General features: G+C 50.2%; 1 protein-coding gene across 1 annotated transcript; it reads left to right on the top strand.

Moving 5' to 3' along the window:
- The first annotated feature begins 12,212 nt into the window (after positions 1-12,212).
- LOC142360039 (protein maelstrom homolog) lies at positions 12,213-26,459 on the top strand. The gene is made up of 12 exons (XM_075412335.1): positions 12,213-12,344; positions 13,820-13,906; positions 16,072-16,174; positions 18,156-18,311; positions 18,843-18,884; positions 19,757-19,884; positions 20,734-20,788; positions 22,550-22,691; positions 23,925-23,987; positions 24,863-24,995; positions 25,259-25,337; positions 26,150-26,459. The coding sequence occupies exons 1-12, from the start codon at positions 12,213-12,215 to the stop codon at positions 26,263-26,265; spliced, it is 1,236 nt and encodes a 411-aa protein (XP_075268450.1). The 3' UTR covers positions 26,266-26,459.
- The last annotated feature ends 393 nt before the right edge of the window (positions 26,460-26,852 follow it).

Here is a 26,852-nt window from a genome sequence, read left to right as displayed (position 1 = left end):
GCGGTGATCCAGATAAGGCGAGGAGCCCCTTTGGGAAAAGGCTCCCGAGGGCCCAAGGGGGTCCTCTTCTTACCGGGTCCCGCAGCCGAACAGAATGGGTCCCATCTGGGGTGCCAAACTGATTCGAAGATCCGGTAGGAAAACCTAACAGCACAATGTACACTGCTCAGCAGGGATTCTTTATTGCGGCACTGGGCACACCGGGGATTTCTCCTCCAAACGTGCGCACCAGACACCCTGTTGCTTCAGGTTAAATACAATCACACATGTAAATACTCATTATATTTCTAGGAACTAATTAGCATATGTAAATATCTTTCACGCATGTCTGTTAGCATCTTTGGGTGGTCTTTGGGGGTCCCAAGATGAAGGCCCATCCTCTTCATCACGCTGTTCACTGATTGACATTTGTCTCTGCGCAAACTCCGTTCCAGGATCACGTATATCGTGTGCTTCAGGTGGTTTGGCTCCGGTCTTGTTGCCCTCTTGGTGCCTCCTGATCTCTGTAGCTTGGCACATTTGCCCTCCCAAGGCTGAGCTGTCTGGAGTAGAGTTATTTAGGAGTCTCTTTTATCCCACAATTATCCCAATTATTTGCTGAGAACCAAGACCACTTTTGTTTCACTTAATTATTTTGTCTAACGACTAAGTGATAGCTTGTGCCCATGTCCTTCCACTACATTCCTTAATGAGAAAGCAGGGATTAGTGTAACAGTTACATCGTTAGATCACTGTGCATGCAAGAATACAAGTTACAGTACTAAAGACTACTAAAAAGTAGAAAATATTAAGGCTTTTTGTTATAGTTTCACATTTCTTACAATCCCCTCTATCAGTGGCCTGCTCTTCCCCAGTGCTCGGTCGAGTGCTGCTGCCGGGTCTTTTGGTCTCCTGGTGGGCACACAGCTTCGGGTCGCCCTTGGAGGGGCCGCGCTTTCCCCGTGTGCGCGGCAGCCAGGAGGAGACGGCACCCGCCGCTGCGTGCTCCCAGCACCGGAGTGGATTGTGCGCAGCGTCGGCTGAGGAGGTGCTGGGGCTGTGTGTGCTCTGCCGCGTCCCGGCACAGCGCTGGAGGTGCAGAGCTGGGCTCTGCCCCGTGCCCCGAGCGTGCTGCAGCCGGTGTCCAGGCAGGGAGGGCGGCTGGGGCAGCTGTGGCCACCGAGTGCTGGGCTGTGGCTGAAGCTGTGTGAGGAGCAGCGGAGCCTCCCGGGAGACCTTTCTGGAAGGGAAGCCGGGGGGCCAGTAAGTGTGGTCTGCGAGGGCTGGGGTCATGGCCGAGAGTTAGAACATTGGTCTGCAGAAGCTTGGTACAAGGGGCTGGGAGTAGAGGTGATCGTGTGTTCAGGAAAATGCATTGTGAGAAACCCTTCCGAGGACAACTGGCTTCCGAACCGACCTCATTGCCGAGGGATGAGTATGGACGTCGTGCGGTCACCGACGGCTTCTGGTTCACGTTGTTTTCTGCCTCTGCTGTCTGCAGGAAAAGCCTCGCAGGCAGACTGTCTCTCCCTGGAGCAGGAGCACGGTTCAGCCCAGGCAGTGCGAGTAAACTTGAGTTTTCTGGTGTCCAGAACAAAGCAGTTGAAATGCCTGTCCGTGGCCGTGGTGGTGTCACGCAGTACCTGGCACCTTTGCTTCTCAGCAGTGCTGCTGGGAATTGTCTTTTCCTTCTGAGGAGGAAGAGGAAGGATGCCAGCAAGTGCCAGTGGGAGCTGAGCATGGGCACTGTGCCGTTTGGAGTGGCCTGGGAGTTCCCCTGCTGTCAGGGCTCTGGCCCGTGGGGAAGAAAGCCTGCGCTTCTTGCTCTAGCAGCAGGGATTTGAGCTTCGCTCCTGATGTGCTGTGCTGGGCACCTGCCTGCTTTGGGCAAGAGCAAGGCCTGGCTGGAGGAACAGCCTGCAGTAGCTGGTCCAGGTCAGCTGTGCTGGGGGATACCAGTTCCACGCTGTGAGCAGCGGTGGAGCTGCTCTTGTGCTTTGCATTTCTGTATCAGTGTATTTCACCAGTTCCCCCTCCCCAACGCGTGTTCCGGCTTTAGGACCACAAGTTTGTTGAGCAAACACGCAGGCATTCTCCACACCAGTGTGGCCAACAACACTGGAGAAACGACTTGGTCCTTTACTGCCAAGGAGCAGAGGTTTCTGTTTTCAGAATGAGCGAGTGGCAGGGGTTGGAAGGGCCCCTGGGGATCATCTGCTCCAACCCCCCTGGCAAAGCAGGTTCCCCCAGAGCAGGCTGCAGAGGACGGCGTCCAAGCGGGTTGTGAAGATCTCCGGAGAAGGACAGTCCACAACGCGTCCGGGCAGGCTGTTGGGGTGCTGTGCCACCCTCAAAGTAAAGAAGTGCTTCCTCGTGTTTTTGCTATCAAAGAGCGTGGGAAATGCATCTGCGCCGTGTGGCCAGGACCCCAAAGATGGTGTCCTGGTTTCGGCTGGGCTAGAGCTAGTTTTCCTCCCCGCAGCTGCTGTGTTTTGGGTTGCGTATGAGAAGAGTGTTGATCAGAGTGGTGGTTGTAGTTGTTGCTGAGAAATGCAGGGCTTTCTGCAGCCTCCCGTGCTGGCTGCTGAGCGGGTGTGCTGGAGCTGGGAGGGAGCAGAGCCAGGCAGCGAGGCCAAGGTGGCCCATGGAAAGAGTCTGTACCATGGATGTCATGCTCGGGTGGTAAAGGCAGGTTTTGTGGGGGTCAGGAACCCTTTATTTTTCAAATTCTCTTGTCTCTCTCTTGTGGGGGTTCGAACTTTTCCGAGAGGTTGGTCTTTTTCCCAGAGTTTGGCAAACTCTATGGATTTTGTGAGTTTGGGGAAATGGGTGAAATTCATGAGCTCAGGGAAGCCCGCGGGTTCCGCTGTCGCTGCTCAGGAACTGGCTGCGAGTCAGTCATCGGGCAGTGAGAAAACGGTCTTGTGTAGCGTTTGTTTGGCATGTTGGTTGTTAGCAGCAGTAGTATTGGTACGAGTGTTTCCAGTGTTGTCGTATTAACGTGTCTTTGTCTCAACCCACGTGTTGCCTTTGTTGGCGTGGCGACCTGGTTCAGGAACGGCACGGCGACCTACCCCCCGGCTGCTCGGGCCATCAGCTCACAGACACCAACGTGGTGGACAGCAAATGGCATTTATTGACGAGTAGCACAGTATTATATAGCTTAGGTTTACAGCGTCACTTCCGTCTGCTTACACCATGGGCTAGACACTACTGGTTATCAGGAGAGGAGGGGGGGGCCTACCTTTCCGTACAGCGCGACATCTTCCGACCGCCAGGCCCTAACTATCCACATTTCCCCCCTCCTTATGCTTAACTAAATAGGTTAATATAAAATATAAAAGTGTTAATACTGAACCTTAAGACTTAATATCTGGCCAGACTTAACCTTACTTAACCTTAACTACAATTTAAAAAATGTAAATATTAAAATCTTACGATTACAAAGATAAGGTACCTTAAACAAATGCATTTGTAAATTAGCTAAAATATGATCTTAAAAATTCTATTGTTATTGTTATTCTTACTCTATATTGTACAGTAGTGTTAAAAAGTATATGCTATAAACTTGAATAAAAAACATAAGGCACAGTAAATGGGTAGAAGTTGAGGTAACTTTTAGGGACGATTGACGATAACACTGGGTAGGTACATTTTTAAAGCAGTTGTTGGTGTTCTACGAACATGATGTTAACTTTCTCTAGCCGATTCTTGACGAATGACACGATCTTGTTCAGTATACAGGGTCCAAAAATTAGTGTCATTACGATCATCGCGATCGGCCCTATCAAGGTGGATATCAGGGTGGTTAACCATGGCGAATGGTTAAACCACGATTCAAACCATCCTTGTTGGGCTTCTTTGTCTCTTTTTCTTTTTTCTAGACCTTCTCTAAGTTTGGCCATGGTATCTCTGACTACTCCGGTGTGATCAGCATAAAAACAGCACTCTTCCCCTAATGCAGCGCAGAGGCCTCCCTGTCGCAAGAAAAGAATATCCATTCCCCTCCTATTTTGTAACACAACTTCTGATAGTGAAGTTAGGGATTTTTCTAATGCCGTGATTGATTTTTCTATTCGTTCCAGGTCTTCGTCTACTGCGGCTCTTAAGGAGCTGAAACCTTGCTGTTGTTGTATAAGAGATGTTATTCCTGTTCCGGCCCCTACTACTCCAATACCTAACAAGGTGGCTATTGTGATAGCAGTGATGGGTTCCCTTTTTGTAATGTGGTGTTTTTCTGCATCCCAATAGTCATAGATTATTTTTTCTTCGTGGTATAGGATTCTTGGAATAATAATGACTTGAATGCAATATTCATTAGAAGCATTAAACACAGCCAGAGATATGCATGGAGTAAGGCCTGTTTTGGAACAGATCCATTGAGCTCCTTCAGAAGGAATAACCTATTTTGCATTGGTTTTTCCCACTGTGGACGAGACAGAACTACAGAGCTTCCGCTTTTGTCCCCACACTTTGCCTATACAGACCCCAGATCCAGAAACATATTGCATGGTTACCCCTTTTTTCTTATCTTTCCAAGAACACTGAGGTGGTACGGTTCGGGTGTCTAAGCTGTATGTTGTATTTACCCCTATGGCCTCATAGAAAGGGGGTCTTACATCATAGCACAGCCAACAGTGTGTGGTTAGGTCTGGGTTAGTTTGGTTCAAGGTGTGATAAGTAGCTTGCATTATTTTCCACAGGGGGGGTTCATTTACTTTCCACAGAGGAGTTTCATTTACTCTCCACAGGGGGGTTTCTCCCATCTTGTTTAGGGAGGGTGTTACAGTAATTTTGGTGGTTTCTATGGGGCTGGTAGTTATCTCCGGTCCACTAATGATTAGACTGGGGCCAACTCCCTGAGGAGGATTTTTTTATTTCTTCCTTTTTTATGAAAATTAATCCTCTTTTATCGGTCCCAGGCTCCAAGTATCTTATCCCCCACATTCTTCCGGATATCCGGCCTTGGTCCGTGGGTTGGGTAACATTTAAAAAGAGGTATTTCCAGTTTCCACGCCCTTGCCACCCTCGCGGTGGGATGCACCCGTATGGACCCCACTGGACCTTTAGGTATTTATCTGTGCCGCTGCCCGGTATCCATCCAGGGGCTATGGTCTGACAACCCCAGTGACTGCAGTAGTATTGATTAGGGTAGTTACAGTACCCCTTTCCAGGATTTGAGCTAGGGCACATATAAAATCCCATGTATTCCCAGCATCGGGGCCTTGGGGCTAGCTGACATAGAGTGGAAGTAAAGCTTGGTTCCCCTGACGTTATTTGGGTTGCGATAATCTCTTGGTTTTCGAATCGACTTAAAGTCCACTTAAAGGGCTGGTGGTCTTCATTTGTTGAGACTATTAAGGGGCGGCATATCCAAAGTATTAGTACCTGTTTTAGGAGAACTGGTGGGTCGATGGTAACCATTTCTGTTTGTCCTATAGTGAGAAGTTCGAAAATCAAGATCACACAAAGGCATCGCAGCCCCCTTTTGCGGAGGCTATTCTGCCGTTGTTTGGGTTCTGCCGGTGCGGAACTCTCAGGCTCGGACAGGATGCTTGCTGACTTGTCATCTTTTCTGGTCACCAGGGTGTACGGGTTACGGGGGTGTCCGATGATCCAGTCCTGTGAACAAAAACTCACAGTTTTCATTAGTTTTATTCTGGAGGTCTGGTTTAATGGGCTTAAGCAGACACCACTTAACTTTACCATCTTTTTTGACAGCGGCATACCCTCGCCCTGTAAGGACTAACCTCCACCCTTTTTCCCACTCTCCCAGCTCATTTCTGATTATGACTAACGGGCCTTCTTCTAGTGCTCGGGTGGCCCAGTGTTTCTGGGTGGGGCTGTTTACCTCTTCCCCCCTGGGGAATTGATTTAGTGCTAAAAGAGCGGTAGCTAACAGGCGTGTTTGGTCTCCCGGGGGAATGGCGTTAGCAAAACCCTCTGTTTTCGCTAACACTTCTAATTTAGATTTTAAAGTCTGATTTGCTTGTTCGACTATAGCTTGACCTGTGCTGTTATACGGAATACCATGTGTTAGGGTGATACCCCACTTCAAAGTAAATATTTGGACTGATTTAGAGATGAAATTTGGACCGTTGTCTGTTTTGATCTGATTAGGGATACCGAGCCATGCCATGGCTGTCAACCAATGCTGAATGGTTGCTTTGGAGTCGGTCTTAAGGTGTTGTGTGGCTACAATTATTCCGCTATATGTATCTACGGTTACCGCTAGCCACGCTCGAGGTTTCAGCAACTGACAGAGCGTAAAATCTGTTTGCCACACTTCGGAGGCCTTGAGACCTCTGGGGTTGACTCCACTGGACCACAGTGGTGTTTTCTGACAGTGAGGACACGTGGCTACTATGTGTTTCCCGTCGGTGACTGAGATCCCGCATTTTTTTGCTAGTGCTTTAGCTCCGATGTGGAGAGACTCGTGCAGATGACGGGCATCTCTTAGCGTCCACACCCCTTTTGCAGCGGCATCTGCCTTGTCATTACCGATTTGGAAAAACCCTTTAATTGGGTTGTGGCTGTTAACGTGAATGACTGATATGGTGCCCTTTCGGGAGAAAAGTGCTTCTTCCAGCATTAGAGGTGTTGTGGATGTTGACACGCCGGGCCCTGACATAGCTAAACAAAGCTTGGCCACGAACATTGAGTCAGTCACTATGTTGAGATGCTCTGTTGGGAACAGGCCGCACGCTAGCACTACGGCCGTCGCTTCTAATTGTTGGACTGAAAGCGCACGATCGGTCATTTTGACACAGTGCCATTCTTCTCCCGATTGCCATACCGCCGCCGCTGTTGAGGTCGCTGAGGATGCATCTGTGAAGACCGTTGGTCCTTGTTGGGGCCGGTCTATGATTTTTTGTGGGAGGTCGATGTTGACAACTGCCATCATTTGAGTCCAGGGAGGCTTTGCAGCGTAACGAACTTCGCCGCCGAATCCGACGAGAGCTATGGCCAGATACTCTGATGTTGCCACTGACTGCGCAGGGAGTTGTTTGCAGAAGGGTAGGTATATCCTGGCGGGTTCGATGCCTAGGTGTCTGAGGGCGAGTTTTCTGCCTTTCATGATGAGATTACCAAGGCATTCGACTCCTGGAGAGAATGCGCGTGATGGTTTTCCCTGAACTACCCATTGTATTGGTTAAGCTTTTTCAGGGGGGCCCTGTGCTAGTGCTCCCACTCCCCCCCCTTTTGTGAAGTGTACATACAGATCAAGTGGCAGATTTGGATTCCATCTGGCAAGTGTGCTTGACGATACCTGTTGCTTGATAAAGTCGAGAGAGTTTGCTGCTTCTGTTGTCAGAGTTTTTTGTTCCCATGGGTTCTTTCCTTTTAAGAGATCATACAGGGGAGCCATGATTTCAGGAGGGATCAAGACAATGTTGCGGAGCCATTGTAAGGACCCCACTAACTGCTGCATATCATAGAGCGTTTTAATGTGACGGTGGATTTTTATTTGAGGGGGGGTCACGCAAGAACTCGTGATCCCCACTCCTAAAAAGCTCACACATGGTCCTCTTTTAATCTTTGTGCTCGCGATTTCGAACCCGTTTGTTTTCAGAGTTTCCGAGACTGTTAACACTAGCTGGTCCACCTGACTTCCCGACGGCGCGGCGATTAAGATATCGTCCATATACTGAATGATGGTCGCGGTCGGATTGCTATGTCGGACTGGTGTTAACGCCCGGTCCACCGCAATCTGGCAGATGGTAGGTGAGTTGATCATTCCTTGAGGCAGCACTTTCCACTGGAAACGTAAGTTGGGGCGTTGGCTGTTTGGAAACACAACAGAGAAAGCAAACCGCTCCTTGTCTTCCTCATGCAGAGGTATTGAGAAAAAACAGTCTTTAATATCAAGGACAGCACAGGGTTGTCCTTCCGGCATCATAGAGTTCATGGGTAAAAATGTTTGAACAGGACCCATTGGTTGGATTTTTTTGTTTACCTCACGTAGGTCATGGAGGAGGTGAAGCCCCTCCCCGGTTCATTTGGGTATTACAAAAACTAGGGTGTTCCATGGGCTAGTGGAAGGCTCTATGTGACCTCGTTGTAACTCGCGGTCAACTAGCTCGAGAAGGGCATCCATTCGAGGCTTCGACAGGGGCCACTGCTCGACCCACACTGGGTCAGACGATTTCCACGTCAGTTTAATTGGTGGAAGTGGGTGTACGGCAGTAGCCCTTACGGTGATTTGTCACCCTGGCTAGTCTGGGGAGAAGGTAGTAATTTTATGACCTTACTTGGGACCTCAAAGCCTGAGTGTAAATTAGTCCTGTATGAAAATTCTGACAGACAAAAGCTGGGTGTTTTTCGCTGTGCGTGAGTGATGGAAGTATACATTTTTTTTTCACCTTGCAATATTTATTCTTACCAGAATGGTAAGAAATATTATTTCTTATTGATAAGAAAATATATAGTGCTTTCTTTGTGTACTGAAAAGCTGCAGTTGGCCTAGGCTTCTAGGATAACAGAAGGTACTTTGACATCAGGCTTTTCTAATACTGAACAAGTAATTGGTGTCTTTGTCACTGGTCAGAAGCTGGGGGGGATTTGGGGACACTGGGAGGGACTGGGAGGGAGTTTGGAGGCACAGGGAGGGACTGGGAGGGGTTCTGGGGACATTGAGAGGGACTGAGGGGAGTTGGGGGCACTGGGTTGGGACTGGGAGAGACTGGGAGGGATTTGGGGGTACTGTGATGGGACTGGGGCGGACTGGGAGGGGGTTTGGGGGCACTAGGAGGTGACTGGGATGCGGATTGGGGGCACTGGGAAGGGACTGGGATGTACTGGGAGGGACTGGGAGGGGGTTTGGGGGCACTGGGAGAGACTGGGGTGTTGTTGGAGGGGGTTTAGGGGCAGTGGGATACACTGGGAGGGGACTGGGAGGGGGATTGGGGGCAGTGGGAGGGACTGGGGGACACTGCGAGGGCATCTGGGGGCACCGGGATGTACTGGGATGAACTGGGAGGTACTGGGGGACACTGCGAGGGCATCTGGGGGCACTGGGAGAGGAATGGGATGTACTGGGGGACAGTGGGAGGGACTAGGAGGGGACTGGGGGGCACTGGGACGGACTGGAATGAAGTGGGATGGTGTCACCGAAAATCCGGGAATAAAACCTCGTCACAGCACTGTGGTGTTAACAGGCAGCATTCTTTATGGCAGCGCTGGATGCACGACCCAACGTGCATACCTCATACCTTTTCCAGGTAGTTTATACAGATGAAAAATATGCGTATACATTAGGTTACATAACTCATCCCTTTCATATTAAAATCAGTTCCAAGAAGTCATTTCCATAGACTCCTCCCAGCCGCGCTTGCGCAGTGCCTCCTAGTGGTGGTCGTCGGGGGTCCCAAGATGAAGGCTCATCCTCTTCATCACAGCATTCGCTGGTTGACCTTTGTTTCTGCGCAAACTCAGCCCTCTTCTGGCTCTTGTCCCTGCGGCCAGGTCGTCTTGACCGGTTCTAGGCAACTCCTGGTTTTAATTAAAACTGACTTCTTTGGGGGGAGATGTATGACTCTCTGCTTCAGTTCACTTACACAATAGAGAGACACCACAAATGCACCTGCAGCCATTAGGTAACGCTGTTTCTATTAAAAATCCCCCTCCCCTCTATTGTTTAACATTAATGGTTACCTAGAGACGAGACCCTCTGTCCCCAGCCCTAATGTCCAGGTGGGCAGGGCTGTACCAGGGACACAGCAGCATTGTTCGTGTTTATGGCAACTGATTCCATCACCTTGTTTACACCCCCAATCTGCATCCCAGTCCCCTCCCAGTGGCCCCAAACCCCCTCTCAGTCCCCCCCAGTCCCATCACAGTACCCCCAAATCCCCTCCCAGTCTCTCCCGGTGCCCCCAACCCCCCCCCAGTCCCGCCCGGTATCCCCCAGTACATCCCAGTCCCAACCCAGTGCCCCCAACCCCCCCCAGTCCCTCTCAATGCCCCCAGAACCCCTCCCAGTCCCTCCCAGTGCTCCCAAACCCCCTCCCAGTCTCTCCCAGTACATCCCAGTCCCCTCCCAGTGCCCAAAAACAACCTCCCAGTGCCCAGATACCCTCCCCAGTCCCTCCCAGTGCCCCCAACCCCCCCTCCCAGTTGCTCCCAGACCCAGTGCCCCTGAATCACCTCCCAGTCTTTCCCAGTGCCCCGAAACCCCCTCCCACCCCCCTCCCACAACCCTCCAGTGCCTCCCAGTGCCTCCCAGTGCCCCCAAACCCCCTCCCAGTCCTGGACGCTGCTCGTCCATGCAGGCACCCTGCACTGAGCTCAGCAGCGAGAAGAATCCCTCCTGCTCCGGGGAGCCCCCCGCCGGTGGGGACCCCTCGTGCAACGGGGACACCCCCCCCCCCCCCCCCCGCGATGGGGACTCCCCGGGAACGGGGAACCCCCGGGAATGGGGACCCCCCCCTGCAACAGGGTGATAACTGTGAGTGTCACCAATGTATCCTGCAGGGGATGTTCTCAGGGCAGGGGGTCAGAATCTTGGCACAGCCCAAACAAGTCTCGGTTCTTTGGGAACAGTGGGGACGGGCGCAAGACCAGGGACTCCTGAACGATCCCTGGAGGCGCCTGGGCCTGGCGAGAGCAGGGGTGCGAACTGCAGAGATGAGGAGGCTGCAGGAGAACCTGAAGAGCCCGCGATCACCCAGAGACGCCAGACAGACGTGCGACGGACATGACCAGGTACTGATGAGTTCTCGGCAAAACCATTGCTGTGCTCAGCATTGCTTGGAAATGCAATGAACATGTACGTTACCATAGCATAAACACCTGGGCACGGTGTCTCTTCGGGGCACACGCTGGGAGGAGAGACCCCCGTGTGCCCGGCGCCGCAATACAGAATCCCTGCTGAACACTCTGCCGGCTGGGGAGTCTGCAGCTCCGGCTTCTCACAGCATCAGGGGACACCCCCGAGGTGATGGGGACCCCCTGGGAACGGGGAACCCCCGAGAGACAGGGACCCCCCCCCTGAAGTTGGGATCCCCCCCGGGAATGGGGACTCCTCCCCGGGAATGGGGACCCCCCCTGCAATGGGGACACGCCCCGGTGATGGGGACCCCCGGGGAACGGGGAACTCCCCCGGAATGGGGACGCCACCCCGGTGATGGGGAACTCCCGGGAACGGGGAACTCCCCCGGAATGGGGATCCCTCTGAAATGGGGATGCCACCCCCAGGAATGGGGACCCCCCTGCGGATGGGGACCCCCCCTGCAAGGGGGACATCCCCCTCCCTGTGATGGGGCCTCCCGGGAATGGGGACCCCCCCTGCTCCAGGGACTCCACGAGAAACGGGGATACCCCCCCGAAATGGGGACACCCCCCCCCCCGGAAAAGGGACCCCTCCTCTCCAACGGTGAGGAGGTTATGTGGGGCGGGGGGGGTCTGAGCACAGGGTAAGAGGGGGGCACCCAGGGTGCGAGGACACCCACGATGTCCCCGTCCCCCCCCAATGGTGTCCCCAAGCGCCCACGTGTCCCCACCGTCCCCCTCTGTCCCCTCTCTGTCCCTTATGTCTCCCCCTCTCCCCCCGTCCCCTCTCTGTCCCCCTCTGTCCCTTGTGTCCCCCCTTTGTCCCTTGTGTCCCCCCCTCTGTCCCCCCCATCCCCTCTGTCCCCCTCTGACCCCCCTGTCCTCCCCTGACCCCCCGTCCCCCCGGTCCCTTCTGTCCCCCCCTGTCCCCTCCATCCCCCCCGTCCCATCCTTCCTCCCTCTGTCCCCCCCTGTCCCCCACTGACACCCCTGTCCCCCCCGTCCCTTGTGTCCCCCCCCGTCCCCTCCATCCCCCCCGTCCCACCTTTTCCCCCTCTGTCCCCCCCTGTCCCCCCCGTCCCTCGCCCTGCTGCCCACGCTCCTCTCGATGCACCCCAGGATCCCGTTGCCCTCCTTGGCACCCAGGGCGCGCTGCTGGCTCAGGGTCACCCCGTGGTCCCCCAGCACTCCCAGTCCCTCTCCGCAGCGCTCACCCTTCAACACCCAAAAAACGGAGAGAAAAAACCCCCCGCCCCCCCCGCGCAGCGCTGCCGGGCTCCCCTCCCGGCCCGGCTCCCCCCGCGCCTCTCCTGAGGTGACGGCCGCAGCCCGCGAGGGGAGGGGGCGCGGCCGGCCCTCAGGCGCGAGCCCTCCCCTTTGGCGCCAAGAGCCGAGGGCGGCCGCGCGCGTGCCCGGCCCCGCCCCTCCCGACCCGTCCCCGGGGCCGAGGGAGCGCATGCGGCATGGCGCAGCGGCGGGGTGCGCGCAGACCCTTCTGCTGCTTCGTGCGCCAGCGGCTGCCCGAGCTGCAGCGGCGCGGGCTGCCCGTGGCGCGCGTGGCCGACGCCATCCCGCACTGCTGCGGGGCCTGGGCGGTGAGGGGAGGGCCCGGGGCCGGGGAGCGGCCGCGGGTCGGCGGGGGGAGCCGGGCCCCGCCGCGTGGGTCTGGGGTGGGGATGGGGGGGTGTGGGGAGTCAGCGTGGGCTTGCGTGAGGGGGAAGCGGGGGCTGGGGTGGGGGGTGTCAGCGTGGGCTTGCGTGAGGGGGAAGCGGGGGCTGGGGTGGGGGGTGTCAGCGTGGCCTTGCCTGAGCGGCGAAGCGGGGGCTGGGCGGTGCGGGTGGCCCCGTGCGGGTCTGGCTGAGAAGCACAGGCCGTGCCCCCCTCCCCTCTGGGTGGCGGGCTGTTGGGACAGCCATGTTAGGGGGGCGAGGGGCAGTGGTTGTAAACAAAAGGTGGGTCGATTCAGGCTAGATAGAAGGAAGAAATTCTTCCCCTTGAGGGCGGTGAAACACTGGCCCAGGCTGCTCAGAGAAGCTGTGGCTGCCCCCTCCCTGGAAACATTCAAAGTCAGGTTGGAGGGGGCTCTGAGCAGCCTGATCCAGTTGAAGATGTCCCTGCTCATGACAGGGGCGTTCAACTCAATGACCTTTAATCCCAGAATCTCAGCATGGTGGGGATTGGAAGGGACCTCTGTGGGTCACCCAGTCCAACTCTCTGCCCAAGCAGGGTCACCCAGAGCACAGGAACTTGTCCGGGCGGGGCTGGAGTATCTCCAGAGAAGGAGACTCCACAGCCTCCCTGGGCATCCTGGGCCAGGGCTCCGTCACCCTCAGAGGGAAGAAGTTCTTCCTCGTGTTCAGCTGGAGCTTCCTCTGCTCCAGTTTGTGCCCATTGCCCCTTGTCCTACTGCTGGGCACCACTGGAAAGAGTCTGGCCCCGTCCTCCTGACACACACACACACACACACACACACCCACCCCCCCCCCGCAGATACTGATCGACATTTCTAAGGTCCCCTCTCAGCCTGCTCTTCTCCAGGCTGAACAAGCCCAGCTCCCTCAGCCGCTCCTCGTAGGAGAGATGCTCCGGTAGCTCCTCATCCTCGTAGCCCTCCGCTGGACTCTCTTCAGTAGCTCCTCATCTTTCTTGAACTGGGGAGCCCAGAACTGGACCCAGTACTCCAGATGGGGCCTCACTAGGGCAGTGCAGAGGGGAAGGAGAACCTCCCTTCCAACCCAAACTATGATTCTATGGGTAGTGGCATCCCCAGCTGGCCCGAGTGATTTCAGAAGACCTCTGGTTTGTGGTGGGGCAGTGCTAGTTTGCTCTCGCCCAAAGATGCTTCAGAAGCGTGTGCTCGCCAGGCGTTTGGAATCAAAGGTTGTGGGTCCGTTAGGGAGAAGGCTGCAGGAAATGTTTGGAGTCAGTGCTAGCAGTTGGCAGCTCTTGGCAAGCATTGAGAACGTCCTTTGGAAATGCACAATTAATTTCTTACATGGAGTTTCTTGCTTTGTGGGGCTGCTAGGAGGAAGCAGTAAAACTTTTTTTTTACCAATTCCCTTTCCTTTAGTTGCTGAGTAAGGAAGAAAAGATGGTATATGCAGAGAAGGCTCGTAAGTGGAATGAAAAGAAACGCTCGGAGAAGATGGTGCAAGAGGTACATGCTAAGAAAGGAAGACCTTCCAGAGTAGCTGAACCAGAGGCGGAGGGAGTGGTGTTGGGTTTGGTCAGCTATGGTGCCATGGAGGAGGACCTGCTCTCCAGAGCCTCCAGCCTGTGGAGGTTACGGCTGCTGGGGCAGTCCGTACCGTTACGAAGGTTAAGCGGGAAATTGTTCTGGTTTGAATTAAAGGTGAAAATAGTCTATCCTGTTTTAAACCAGCGCAGCTTGTTCCTTTGGGCTCTTTTCCCAAGTAAAATGTCGTTCTCTAACAACTTAGTTTTATGTTTAACAACATTTTGCAGTGACTGGCTTTGCCATTTTTTTTTTCTTTGTAATATTGTAAATTGGTGTGGCTTCTGGTGCTAGGTTCATGTTGCTCTTGCTTTGTGGGTGTCCTTAATTTAGCTGGTTCTTGGCGGATGGCCTGAAGCCACATCTTAAACACAGCTGCTGGGGCATTCTTGAGCGGCTGTGTGGTGGAGCAGGTCAGTGAAATGTTGGAACCTGTGCACAGAAAGAAGAATTGTACCTTGCCGTTGTTTGTAGATTGGTTTGGTTATGGAGAGAATAGTAATGCTCTGGTGGAGGACAAAGTCCCTCAATGTAAAAGTAAGCAGTTAGGTGAAGCTGAATGTGGTTGTAGTCAAAAATAGTGCTAGCGGGATCCCTTGTACTATTTACTGTCTTGAAAAGGTGTGTGTCTCATGTGTCTGTCCCTGCCACCCCCCTTTTTTTTTTTGTCCCTTATGTCTGTCTCCCTCTCCCAGCAGTTCCCTGAAGCATAGTTTGCTTCAGAGTTTGACTTGTGCGAGGTGTGGGAAAGCTTATTTTATTGCAGTCTTGGTTGGCAGCGTGAAAACTTGTGTGTCACAGCAGAGAGCCTGGTCGAGCGAATGGATAATACCACATTTATTTCTTCATCCCGTGTGACTAGATACTGAGTATGAACTATGAATTACTGGTGAGGGTAAAACTGAGGACTTTGAAACACTTCCAGAGGGAATGACAGGATGATCATAGTGTGGAGTAACTGGTAAAGCTGGAGCAGTTAATTTAGTCAGTCCAGACTAGTAGGGAGATATTAGGCAATGTTTTCTGGTTTTGGGGGCTTGCTTATATGGAAAAGAGCTGTTTAAAATCTGATCATCATTGTGTTATTTAGCAGGCTAGGGGTATGTAATTAGTGGAGCTCCGTTTTCACGTGTAATGGAGAGCTACCTGAAATGACAGCAAAGTCAGAAGCAGAGGCTTGTGTATTTCCTTCCAGGAGTGGTGGCATTTTAGAAAGCTGTAATCAGGGAAAGCAATAATTGCTTTAGCAAAATAAAGATCATCATCCTTCTTGGCTGTCAGTGGAAATAGGGAAGTGTGTATGTGTGAGGTTATGTGTGATCTGCATTGATTAATCACACAGACAACCACGCTGACTTTGTGTAGTGAAAGGTCTTGGTCATCTTTTCGAGATGACTGAAGCTTAGGTGAATGGGACCGATTCCTCGGTTTATTTGAAGTAGTTGAAACTGATAATCCACAAACTTTGGCTAAGATGGTCATCTGGAATGAGTGTACCTAGATGTGGGTGTTATTCCCAGTTTGGGTCCTGAATGATTGAGTTCTGTAAGCCTGCCGGGTTTCTCTTCCTGTCCTCTGAAAAGCTTCCTGCTCCTGTGTGAATTTGCAGCGCTGAATGGACGCCGGTGCCTTTCTTACTTGCTCTGTGCCAGAGCAGTCTGATGGCTTCCCTGAGGCTTTGTCAGCTTTTCATCACTTTCCTTCCTAGTCCAAGGCAACTAACGCATGTGCCAAACTTTTCCATAAAGTTTATGGAAAAAAATTGGAAATTCCAATTTGGAAAGTTCCCGAAAACAATTTTTTTTTTGAATTGCATGTTGTGATTTTTAGCTATAGCTCTTTGTAGTTGCAGTGAGTTGAGCGGGGTGCTAAGATACCCAGCTCTGTTTTTGTTAGAAGAGAAATCCTGCCTTTCGGGTCTGCAAGTCCATGGGCACATGTGTAGAAACTGCAGCCTTGTTCCGCCTGACCATCACTGTTAGTGGCCAATCCTGTGTTCCTCTGAGAGGAGGAGGTGAAGGACTTTATTGGGGGTTAGTAGACTGTTTTGATTTTTTTTTTTAACTTTCTCTTCTCTTCTCTTCCAGACGTCTAATGTGGCTCATCCGGTTCCTGCTTGTCTGACCACAAAGATGCCCGGTGTCACTTCTCTTCCAAAGGCCTCTGCTATGTCCTGGGAGAACGATCAGGGTAGGGTAATCTTACAGCAGTTGATCCTGGTAGACAGAAGCTTGCCCTGTGTAGATATTCTCAAGGGTACCTGTACAAAGGCTGATTCCATTTTGCTAATGGCCGTCTGTGTCAGCTGTTTCTTTGTGTTAAACTAAGGGTCTGCTGCTGGGAAAAGGTCTTCTGTAGTACAGCGGGAAGTCAGTGCAGATGTGTGTTGTGCTGCCATGCCCCCTTCCCTACCCCCCCCTCCCCCAAAATCATTGTCCTCTGTTCTTTAGCTGGAGGGAAATGTAGCCACTAATGGTTTCTTTACAATTATTTCAAGGCTTTGAAGAAAAAGGAAAGTGTGGAACTCCTACGATTTGTGGTTTACAAGGTCTAACCCAAGTTCAGCATAAAATAATGCTTGTACTAATGTGAAAGGGTGAAGAGTTGTTAGATATCAAAGTTCAAAAATGAGGTGTGGTAGAGGTGTTAAAGAAAACAGTGACCTGGCCTCCTTGGGAGAATAAAAGAGGGGATATGTGCTTTGTCAGTGCTTTTGTAACATCCTGGCTTGCTTCCTTGGTGAAAACTCTTGGAAAAACGAAACCTGTTTTATCGGTGCCCCCTTCTTCAAATGGATGTTTTGATTGGAATCGAGTAGTGAACACATCTGTAATCATTTCCCCATGAATATGACGTTATTCTGAAAAATGAGAAGTGGTAGTGCTTACAAGAGAAGTCACGCAGCCAGCTGATGTAAGCTGCATCTGCTGTGTGGCTAAGTTTCAGCTGAAGCCTTTTGCGTAACAGGTCTCCTGAAGTCTTTTCCTGTTGCCATGGTCATGGAGGGGCAGGAAAGAGCAGCTCCATAAAAAGCGTGATACATCTTAGTGTCCTCCCTGGCAGAGGTTGTGCTCCCCTGTCACCGTGATGCAAATTTGATGGGGTTGGTGGTGGTGGCTTGAGCTGGCACAATTTATCTTTAAACTGAAGGAGGGGGTAATGATGAGGGATAACTGAGACGCATTTGATGCTGCTGCTCCTTTCTTTCTCGGTCAAAGTGCTGCACGGTTCCCTGTAGCTATATCCATTTTTTTGGTAAGGAAAGCGGGTCAGAGGTGTCTTTCCTGACTCCGCAGCTTGTAGAGGTTGATACCCAATGTAAGAGAGCACCAGCATTCAAGCTTCGGACAAGTGGTGTTAAATGCCTTAAAATTTGGCCTAGAGCAGTATTTGTCTGCAAAAGCAGTTCTACAGCTCCATTGTTTAGGAGAACAAGTAGGACTTTTTTGATGAGGGGCGTAACCTAAGGGTACAGATGAAATAGGTACCTAAAGCTTCAGTGAGAATGTTAGGTGACATTTATGAAGAGAAGGATTAAGGTGTACTCTGAAACACTTTTCGTAGTTGGGTACTTTTAAAATTAGTAAATGGTAAATTTATTTCTTCACATTTGCTTTGGGTGTGCTTGCTGACTTCTTTGGGAGCTCATAGAGCAGTGGAGAAGCAATCCTTTTAACGAGCAGACTTGTTGCCTCCTCTTGCTGCAGAAGGTTATTTAGCTCCTGTAACTTGTGTGAGTCACTGGATTGAGCTGGTGAGGCTGCTTTGCTGCTTCAGACTGACGTTTTTTCTAACCTTTTTTTCCTAGAGGGTGAAGAGACCTATCGTAAAAAGGAATAGTAGGTCCTGTTGTTGATTCCAGGCCTCTTAACATTTGTGTGGGTTTGGGGGTTGATGTATTTTTTTCTTCCCTCTTTTTGCCCTGATCTCTACACACAGTAGCAGCTATGGGAGATGTACTGGGATCACTAATATGCCTGACTCTTGCAGAAGTATTAACTACCTGGTCATCTGTGATACAGAGAGAGCTGTGTTTTACTTGGTCATTACCCTACGTCACTCATATGATAAAGCGCACTGAAGCTTACGCTGGATGAGATGAGGCCAGGATGGCTAGAGGTAACCTCTGTTGGCTCTTCTGAAAATGTTTGTGGTTTTTGTTTCCTTTCAGCCGTGGTTTCAGACATCTTCTACTTCCTGGACATTTACAGCCATGGCAAGCTGCCATCCAGCTGTGAACAGCGCTTCCTTCCTTGTGAGATCGGGTGTGTGAAGTACTCCCTAAAGGACGGCGTAATAGCCGATTTGCATCATTTCATCGATGCAGGTGAGTTCCAAGGAAGGGAGAGGAGAAGTAGTTCATCCTGCCTTGGGGTGAGAGGGAGGCGTTCTGCTGTTACTTACTGCTGCCCAGATGAGATGAAGATAGGTTTATTTCTTTGACTGTAAGTGGCTGGCCTTCTTAAAATATTGGAGCAGTGCTGGTTGTTTCTGGAGAGATGGACTTAAGCGTGGGAACTGCATGACGCTTTAAAGAGGGTAGAACAAATGCAGAAGGACCTTCAGATGTTTGTGCTTTGTAGTTCATGCCAATGAATGTTTGTCTTGGTTGGACCTAAACACACATGTACACACACACACACACACGCTGTATCATAGACTTTTTGTTTTTTAAAATGCGTATAACTGAAAAGAACTTTTTCGAAAGTAGTTGTGGCAGTTGTACTTGCCCCAGTGGAAGATGAAGCTGTTCCTTTCTGTACGCGAGACTGGTGTATGGCTGAGAGTTAAGGATCTGTCATTGTGGATGGTGGGTAATGATTGTTCTTTTTCTCCCGTCTCCCCTGCTCTTCTGCAGAAGCACCACCACTTGGTTTTCGGTACCACTGCCAGACTGCTAGTGAGTATCAGTGGAGAAGAGGAGGGGTGTGCAGAGGTGTGTGGTTTTAGACTCAGCTTATCTGATTTGTGTCAGAACGTTTTGGAAGTCTGCAGTTTCTGCTTCTGGGAACTGGTCGAGTTTTGAAGAAAAAGGAGTGACAGAGCAGCTTGGTGCAGTCGCCTGTTGTATGTTTCTTGTACCCACAAATGGCAGAGCACTTGACCCAAAGTGGTTTTGTCAGTGGGAGAATTATTTGTGTTCCATCTTCCTATTTTAATTCCATAATAACTGCAGTACGTTTTTCTTAAATGGGACAACTTTGTTTGGCTTTAAATGCTTTCAAGCCCACCTGAGCCAAGTGCCGTTCCCTTGATAGTCCTGGAGTGTATCTTCAGCATGAACTGCTAACTCATGATAGGGTAGCTCAAAGGTACTAGTTTGTGTTTCAAAGTTGTGCTTGGCAGCTTCACATCTGTCACCAAAGTTAAAGTATTTCTGCTGTTGTTGTGCCTGGCTTGGCCTGCCGTACTCCCTTTGTGACTCTTCAGTAGTGTTTGTAGATTCCAGTTGGTTTCTATTAGGACACTTCCTCCCCTTGTGTACAGAGGGAACAAACTTGGCCAATGTTTCCTAGGTCAAATACTTAGATAATTGCCTTGTAAAAGTGGTGTGTGTGTGTGCTCGCAGCCCAGCCCTGCCAGTCTGCTGCTGACAAAAGCAGGGTTTTGATGGCTTAAGCACAGACACAGTGCCTGTAGAGAAGAAGAGGAGGGGTGTGTGTACGTATATGGATATAAAAAGATACAAAGGAGGGGGGAACTGTATCGTTCAAGGAAACAGGACTTCTTATAACTTGGTGTTTTGGTTTTTTTCTGACACCCCCCCATTAGGTGATGCCGCTCATAAGATCCCTCTGTCTGGATTTGGTCTTTCCCGTACTTCTTACGCCGTTGTCTTGCGGGAGCTTCTGGAGTTTGTCCAGCCAGCCAGGGGTGTTTCGCCTCACTTCTACTGCAGGGTATGGTCCAGGTCAAAGTAAGATGCTCTCAATCAAAACCTTTCGTTTCACTTCTGTTGGATGACAAAGGAGATGCTTCACTCTCAAACCTAATTGGTGGGCAAAGGAGTGGGCAAAGGCGCTGTTTGCTAAGGTATCCCAGTTCCGTGCAGGAAGAAGTGGCTCCTAGAAGCCAGCCTTTTTATAAAGCAGAGACCTAATTTTCTGCCGCCTTAGTTTCAGCCTGCACTTCTGGCTGTAGTCTGCTGGTGAACATTTCACTTGGTCTCTGACTTTGTTTTAACTTAGGTTCAGAGCTTTGAAGATTGACTGAAATTGATTGTGCTGAATAATAGTTGCACAGTTCTGCTTTTCTAAGGGATGTTTTTCTGGCATTTTCCCCGTGAGAACACTGTACATCTTAATTTTTGCTCAAGTTTCATTTGCCAATGAGCAAAACAAAATGTTGGGCTTCAGAGGCGTTTAAGCTTCATGACAGCTATATTAGGTTTTGATTCCATTGGAGCCTAATGTTCTTCAAAAGGCAGGGAGGGTGAAGATGTTGGTCTCCATCCATAAATATAGGGCTCTGAAGAAATACAGGTGAAAGCGATCCAGAGCTCAATGCCAGTAGCATGGGTTAGCCCTTAAACTGCCCCCAAACACGAGTCCAGTATTTCGCCTGGAGTTTGGTTGGAGAGGCTCCGTGGCATTTGGTTCCTCTTCAAGATAATTGTCATCAAGAGCGTCCATTGAATCCCACAAACGTTGGCCTTTGTTTTGGAGGTGACTTTTTGGGTCAGAAGTCTTGCAGATGTCAGAGTTATATACTGTACTTCTTCAAAGTGACTGAAATTTTCTTTCCTCTAGTCTGGTGACAGATTCCGAATTAAGTGGTGTCTCAATCGAATGGCTAGCGTAACAGGTGAGAAAAGGATCATTTTTGGCCTTTTCTTTTTTCCCCGAGAGAGGGGTTATGTAGTCATGGACAGCTGTATTTGTCTGAAAAGCTTTGGGTCTGAAAGGTTTCCTAAAAGCTGGTCCTGATAGCTAGAACTACTTTGCATGCTTCTCCCTCTTGTTTTGCTCCCCATCGGTGACAGTAAAACAGCGTGATCAGACAGAGAAGGACTGGTTGAGGGTGTGAAGGTTGGGGGCAGCCTTGGCTGCTGTGGTCATGAGGTGGTGCGAGTTCAGGATCGTGTGTGGAAGGAGCAGGGCAGTGGGTAGGATCACAGCCTTGGACTTGAGGAGAGCTGACTTTGGCCTGTTGAAGGACCTTGGAGGAAACACATGGGTTAGGGCTGTGGAAGGCAGGGGGAGGTCCAAGAGAGTTGGTCACTATTCAAGCATCACTTGCTCCCTGCTCAAGATGGATGCATCCCCATAGGTAAGAAATGAAGCAAAGGAGGCAGGAGACGTGTGTGGATGAGCAAGGAGCTTCTAGAAAAATTTGGATGGAAAAGAAATGTCTATGGAATGTGGAAGGAGGGAGAGAGCACTTGGGAGGAATAGAGGAAGGTTGTCAGAGCATGCAGGTGGGCAAGAAGGGGGGGCTAAGGCCCATCTGGAATGACATCTGGCAAGGGATGTCAAAGACAAGAAGAAGGGCTTCTTTGAGTACATCAGTAGCGCAAACAGATGACTAGGGACAATGTGGGCCTGCTGCTGTATGAGGTGGGTGCCCTGGTGACGGAGGGCATGGAGAAGGCAGAGTTACTGCATGCCTTCTTTGCTTCAGTCTTTACTGCTAAGGCTGGCCCTTAGGAATCCCAGGCCCTGGAGGTAAGACAGAAGGCCTGGAGAAAGGCAGACCTTGCCTGTGTCGAGGAGGATTGGGTTAGAGATGGTTGAAGCAAACTGGACAGCCACAAATCCATGAGCCTCGATGGAGTGCACCCACGAGTGCTGAGGGAGCTGGCAGATGTCATTGCTGAGCCCCTCTCCATGGTCTTTGAGAGGTCCTGGAGGACAGGAGAGGTGCCCGAGGACTGGAGGAAGGCCAGTGTCACTCCAGTCTTCAAAAAGGGCGAGAAGGAGGACCCGGGGAACTACAGGCCGGTCAGTCTGGCCTCCATCCCTGGAAGGGTGATGGAGCAGCTCATTCTGGCTGTCATCATCAAGCAAGTGGAGGAAAAGAAGGTTATCAGGAGTAGTCAGCGTGGATTGACCAAGGGGAAATCATGCTTGAGCAAGATCATAGCTTTCTGTGATGGCATGGTTGGCTGGGTAGATGAGGAGAGAGCTGTGGTGTTGCCTAGGTCGACTTCAGCAAGGCTTTGGACACTGTCTCCCATAACATCCTCGTAGGGAAGCTCAGGAAGGGTGGGCTGGAGGAGCAGACAGAGAGGTGGATTGAGAACTGGCTGAATGGCAGAGCTCAGAGGGTGACATCAGCGGCGCTGAGTCTGGTTGGAGGCCCGTAACCAGTGGTGTTCCCCAGGGGTCAGTACTTGGCCCAGTCTTACTCAACTTCTTTAAAGGACTGAAATGCTGAGAGTATGGGACCTGCTTTGCTAGGAAGCCAGGTTTTATTGAAACCGCTGTTGGAATAACTTGGGAAGGTTTACAAGAGTGTTGACGCTCCGGTGCGAGGCTGGGCAGTGAACAGGGAGTGAGTGAGAACTGAGCTCAGCAGAATAGTCACTGACTTGTTCTCCTGACGTGGATTTTCTCTGAGCTCTAGGCACTGAGAGCCATCTGGAGCTTCTTGCTGCAGAAGACCTGGTAATAGAACTCTGCCGGAAGAAATACCAGAAGGAGCCATCCAGGAGTTGGGTGTGTGGAGAACTGGATGTCTTCCATTGGGATTTCTCCTGTAATACGAGGTATGTTGGGTTCTTCTTTGTGGAAATCTGTATTAATCTGATGTTCTTGGTGCTTTACATACAGCTTGTATGCTGCTAGCTAGAATGTTCTGCAAGCCTTGTGATAAGAAATGCTTCTGGTCACATCATGAGCACAGCTGGAAATGAAAAATACTTCCCCAAAAGAAGTATAGAGACACTCAGCTTTTTAACGCTGAGGCCCGATTTAAAGGGTGGGGTGAAAAATTGGAAAAAAATACATTGTGGTATTTAACTGGAAATCCTAGAAGTCAGAAGGTTCAGACTCTCTCCGTGTAATTTGAATCAGACCTGGCTGTTTCAGTCCACCAGATGCCCCATATTGCTACTGTGAGGAGGGAGAAGGTCTGTTTCCCAGTGGTACAAATCCAGTTCTCGAGCGTAAGTGTTAAGCAAGATCCTATCTTTTTTCTTCTGGAATGAATGTTCTTTCTAACACTTCTGGAATCCGATTTACTCTGTAGGATTTTTTTTCTCTCCCTGCCCCCCCGATGAGTCTTGAATGGTAAAACTTTTCCTACTTTCCGATTCCTCTGTGTTTGTATAAAAGTGGCGTGTAGCTGGTGGTGTTGCGAGGGAATGTTTAGTGACGACGCAGTTAACTTAGAGAAATAAAGAGTAGCAAAGGAAAAGTTAAAAGTCTGAAGTAAGAACCAGTAATTTGATCTTAAATTTGAATAGATCTTTAAAAAAAAAAATTATTCTTGCAAGTCTGCTTACAGGATGGATTTTAAGATCTGTTGGGAGAATCAATGTCACTTTGTCTTTTTACGGTCAGGTGGTTTTCCATTTCTACGAGTATCGGCACACTAGAGGGAGACCTTAACAAGAATGGAAAAATGCATTTTAAAACACTCACGTGGAGAGGAAAGCGGGGGTGCTTGTACTAAGAGGACCTATTTCACATTAGTGGGAAACTTCAAAGTGTTACCTTTCAGTTCCCTTTCCAAACCCCAGGATTCTCTTTTCTCCCTCCCCCCACCTCTGCGTGAAGCAGGTTGCCTGTGAAGCGTGCCTTTGAACTCTGCACAAACCACTGGGAGCTTAGTTATTGAACACTGGTCCTCTGCGAAATTTCAGAGGTGCCATACGGTCGCTGAGACGGAAAGGTCGCATCTTGAATGTTTGTTCCTGTTCCCTGTGAGCAGACCAACTGTTCATGTCGATTAACGCTGTCGATGCTTCTGAAATGAGCCTGAACTCCATTCCGTGTAGGTGCAAGTGGCATGAAGAGAACGAGATACTCTGCTGCGCTTTGGCGTCCTGTAAGAAAATTGCGTGAGTATTGCTAAGGAGTTCGCTCCCGCGTGTGGACTTTCTGTTGTGTTGCAGAGGCAGCGTTTCAGCGCTGGCTGCTCTGACGGCCTGCAGCGCTGTAGTTCTAGGCCTGGAGTTTTATTGATTCCCTCCGCCCCCAAGGTTTCGGTGTGTTTGTAACTTGCATTGTTTGTATGGCGCAGCGGGATGCTCTCAGTCTCAGCACTTGGATGTAATGTCATTTCTGTGGTGGTAATGTCCATCAGTCTGTGGTGATCCTCTCGCTACCTCCACTTCCTAGTGGAGAGTTGAGAGAAGCGTTAATGACATTAACATTCTCTGATTTTCTTCCGAGGTTTAGTATACCTCTGTTTGGTGAGACATTTTTGGTATATTCTAGTATATCTCTGCTTTGGGAACTTTTATACTGCGTTACATGTAATGTAGATAGATAGGGTTCAGTGAGCTTTCTGGTGTGGGGAAAGGGAAAGGAAATGGCTGGGAAACAAGGAAATGCCATTGAAGGTCTCAGTCAGTAGCAGTAGTGCTCTGAGAGAGATAATAACGAATAGTATTTCGTTCCAAAAACTCTTGTGATGCACTGCTGTGCCTTGCAAAGAAAAGTGTTGCTTTTCCCACTTCTAAGCGGCTGCATTTGATTGTGTGGGGAAGCGTTTTTTTAAATTTCGGGTGTTGTTGCAGAATAGGCTGGCGGTCTTGGAAGGGTGCAGGGGAACTGTTTAGCTGCTGCGACAAGGTCCTTCTGTCCTCGGTCATTTGCTCTGTGCGTCTCCGTCTGTGCTTGCTTCTGTTTGCCAGCTGAAGAGCTAAAACCGATGTGCCTCCGTACATGAGCATGACATCTTAGCCAACCTTTTCTCTTTGTTTTGGTCAAGTTACTGCATCAGTAAATATTTAGGCAGTGCATATGGAGTCTCACTGACGGCAGCACACCTACCTCTTGAAGACTCTGATTACGGTGAAAGCAGAAATAGCAGGATGGTGGTACTGGATTGTGGACGTTTCCAGGTCAGATTCTTTCAACCGATCGCCTGTTTTCTTTCCAGTTCACTCAAACGTTCAGACTTGCCAGGTGCAGGTTAGCTGTTTTCTCTTTGGATGCTGTCTTTTGAGACATATATTGGGCAGATGGATGAAAGAAAAAAAAATAAACCACTAGCTGGGTCATTTCTTGTGATTTTTGACCGTAATTCCTAGGTTTCCTGGATGGTGGTGTACACTGCCTTTTAGAAGATGCATACATTATTTTGAACGTCTGTTTCTTCCTACAGAAGGTGAAGGCTGAGGGTTCGAGATGTGATGGACATTTCGCTTCTCCAGGTCGGGATCAAGAGTTCGTCCCTTCTGGGTGTGAGTTTGAAACTTTCACATTTGTAAGGGGAAAGAGGTATTGAAACTTCATCCAGCTGCTGCTTTTTCAGATTTCTGGGCTTAGATGTTGCCTGTCAGTGGCATAAAGCTTCAACAGCTCTGCATGAGCTGTGCTTATTCCTGCAGATGGATTTCACTGACTAGATGACGATGTAAGCATCAAGAGCTGCCCTTTTCCGACTGGACACAATCTTATGGTCAGAAAGGTCTCTCAAAATTGAGTTTTTCTCATAAATGTTGCTCTCCGATTTGATACCCTTTTATTTTTCTGCGACGTGAGGTCCGTTCTCATATGCTTAGGTGCTTTGAGGCAGGGCCAGCTTTATTACTCTCTCCTTGCTCTGAAGTCATGATATGTGTAGACTCAGCTGGTGCTTGTTGCATGTATTCTGTGATAACTCAGTTTAGAAAGGCTGCTCGTTGTCAGTCATCTTTCTGGAGATGGAATTTTTTTGGTAGAAGGCGCGTGAGCTCAGTTCATCTGGGCAGTTCACGGCTGATCTTCAGAGGAACGGAATCAAGTCTGCAAGACAAATAACTGTGAGAATTCTGAGCTTGCAGCTGCTTTTCTTGCATGTAAAATACATGTTGGATTAAATTCTGAAACTGTTCCCATTATAAATCGTGAGATCTTCTGGGCTGGGTGTTTATAGAGAACACAACCCCTGTCAGTGACTTTTTGTATTGGAGCTATTGAGTCGTTTCAGCTCCGCAACGTATGAAGAACAATTCCATTTGTTTATGCGAGCTTTAAAGGCTGATTTGATTGCAAACCGTATTGAATTTCACAGGCGATTCTCCACGTGGTGTGAAGACTTCCCTTTGTGGAGCAAGTGCCATGCGAGGAAGAGGAGTTACCCAATGGCTGAACAGTGCAGCTGATCTACCCAAGTCTTTCAGTCATTGAAAATCTTTCATCTTCCATCCAGAACAGCAGTAAACTCTGATTTTTGTGGTTTCCTGAGGATAACCAGCAGTTTCTCCAGGCTGCAGTTTTTCATGTTACGTGCAACCCTTCCCAGTTCCAGTTCTTGTTAGAATGATAAAACTATTGACTGGCTTTAAAGAAGGTGAAAACCTTGTTTATTGAAAAAAAACTTGTTGAAACTCAAAATGAGGTTGTTCGGGGCGTTGTGGGAGGGGGGTGGTAGGGGGTTTGGGGGAACTGGGAATGGACTGGGAGGACGTGGGAGGGGATTTGGGGGTACTGGGAGGGACTGGGGGGTTGTGGGAGGGGGTTTGGGGGCACTGGGAGGGGACTGGGAGGGGGTTGGGGGCATTGGGAGGGACTAGGGGGGTTGGGGGCACTGCGAGGTGACTGGGATGGGGATTGAGGGCACTGGGAGTGTCACCGAAAATCCGGGAATAAAACCTCGTCACACCACTGTGGTGTTAACAGGCAGCATTCTTTATGGCAGCGCTGGATGCACGGGGGATAATTCCACCCAACGTGCATACCTCATACCTTTTCCAGGTAGTTTATACAGATCAAAA

This window comes from Opisthocomus hoazin, unplaced genomic scaffold, assembly GCF_030867145.1.
Source record: "Opisthocomus hoazin isolate bOpiHoa1 unplaced genomic scaffold, bOpiHoa1.hap1 HAP1_SCAFFOLD_56, whole genome shotgun sequence".
NCBI lineage: Eukaryota > Metazoa > Chordata > Aves > Opisthocomiformes > Opisthocomidae > Opisthocomus > Opisthocomus hoazin.
This window is presented reverse-complemented; position numbering and strand designations above follow the sequence as displayed.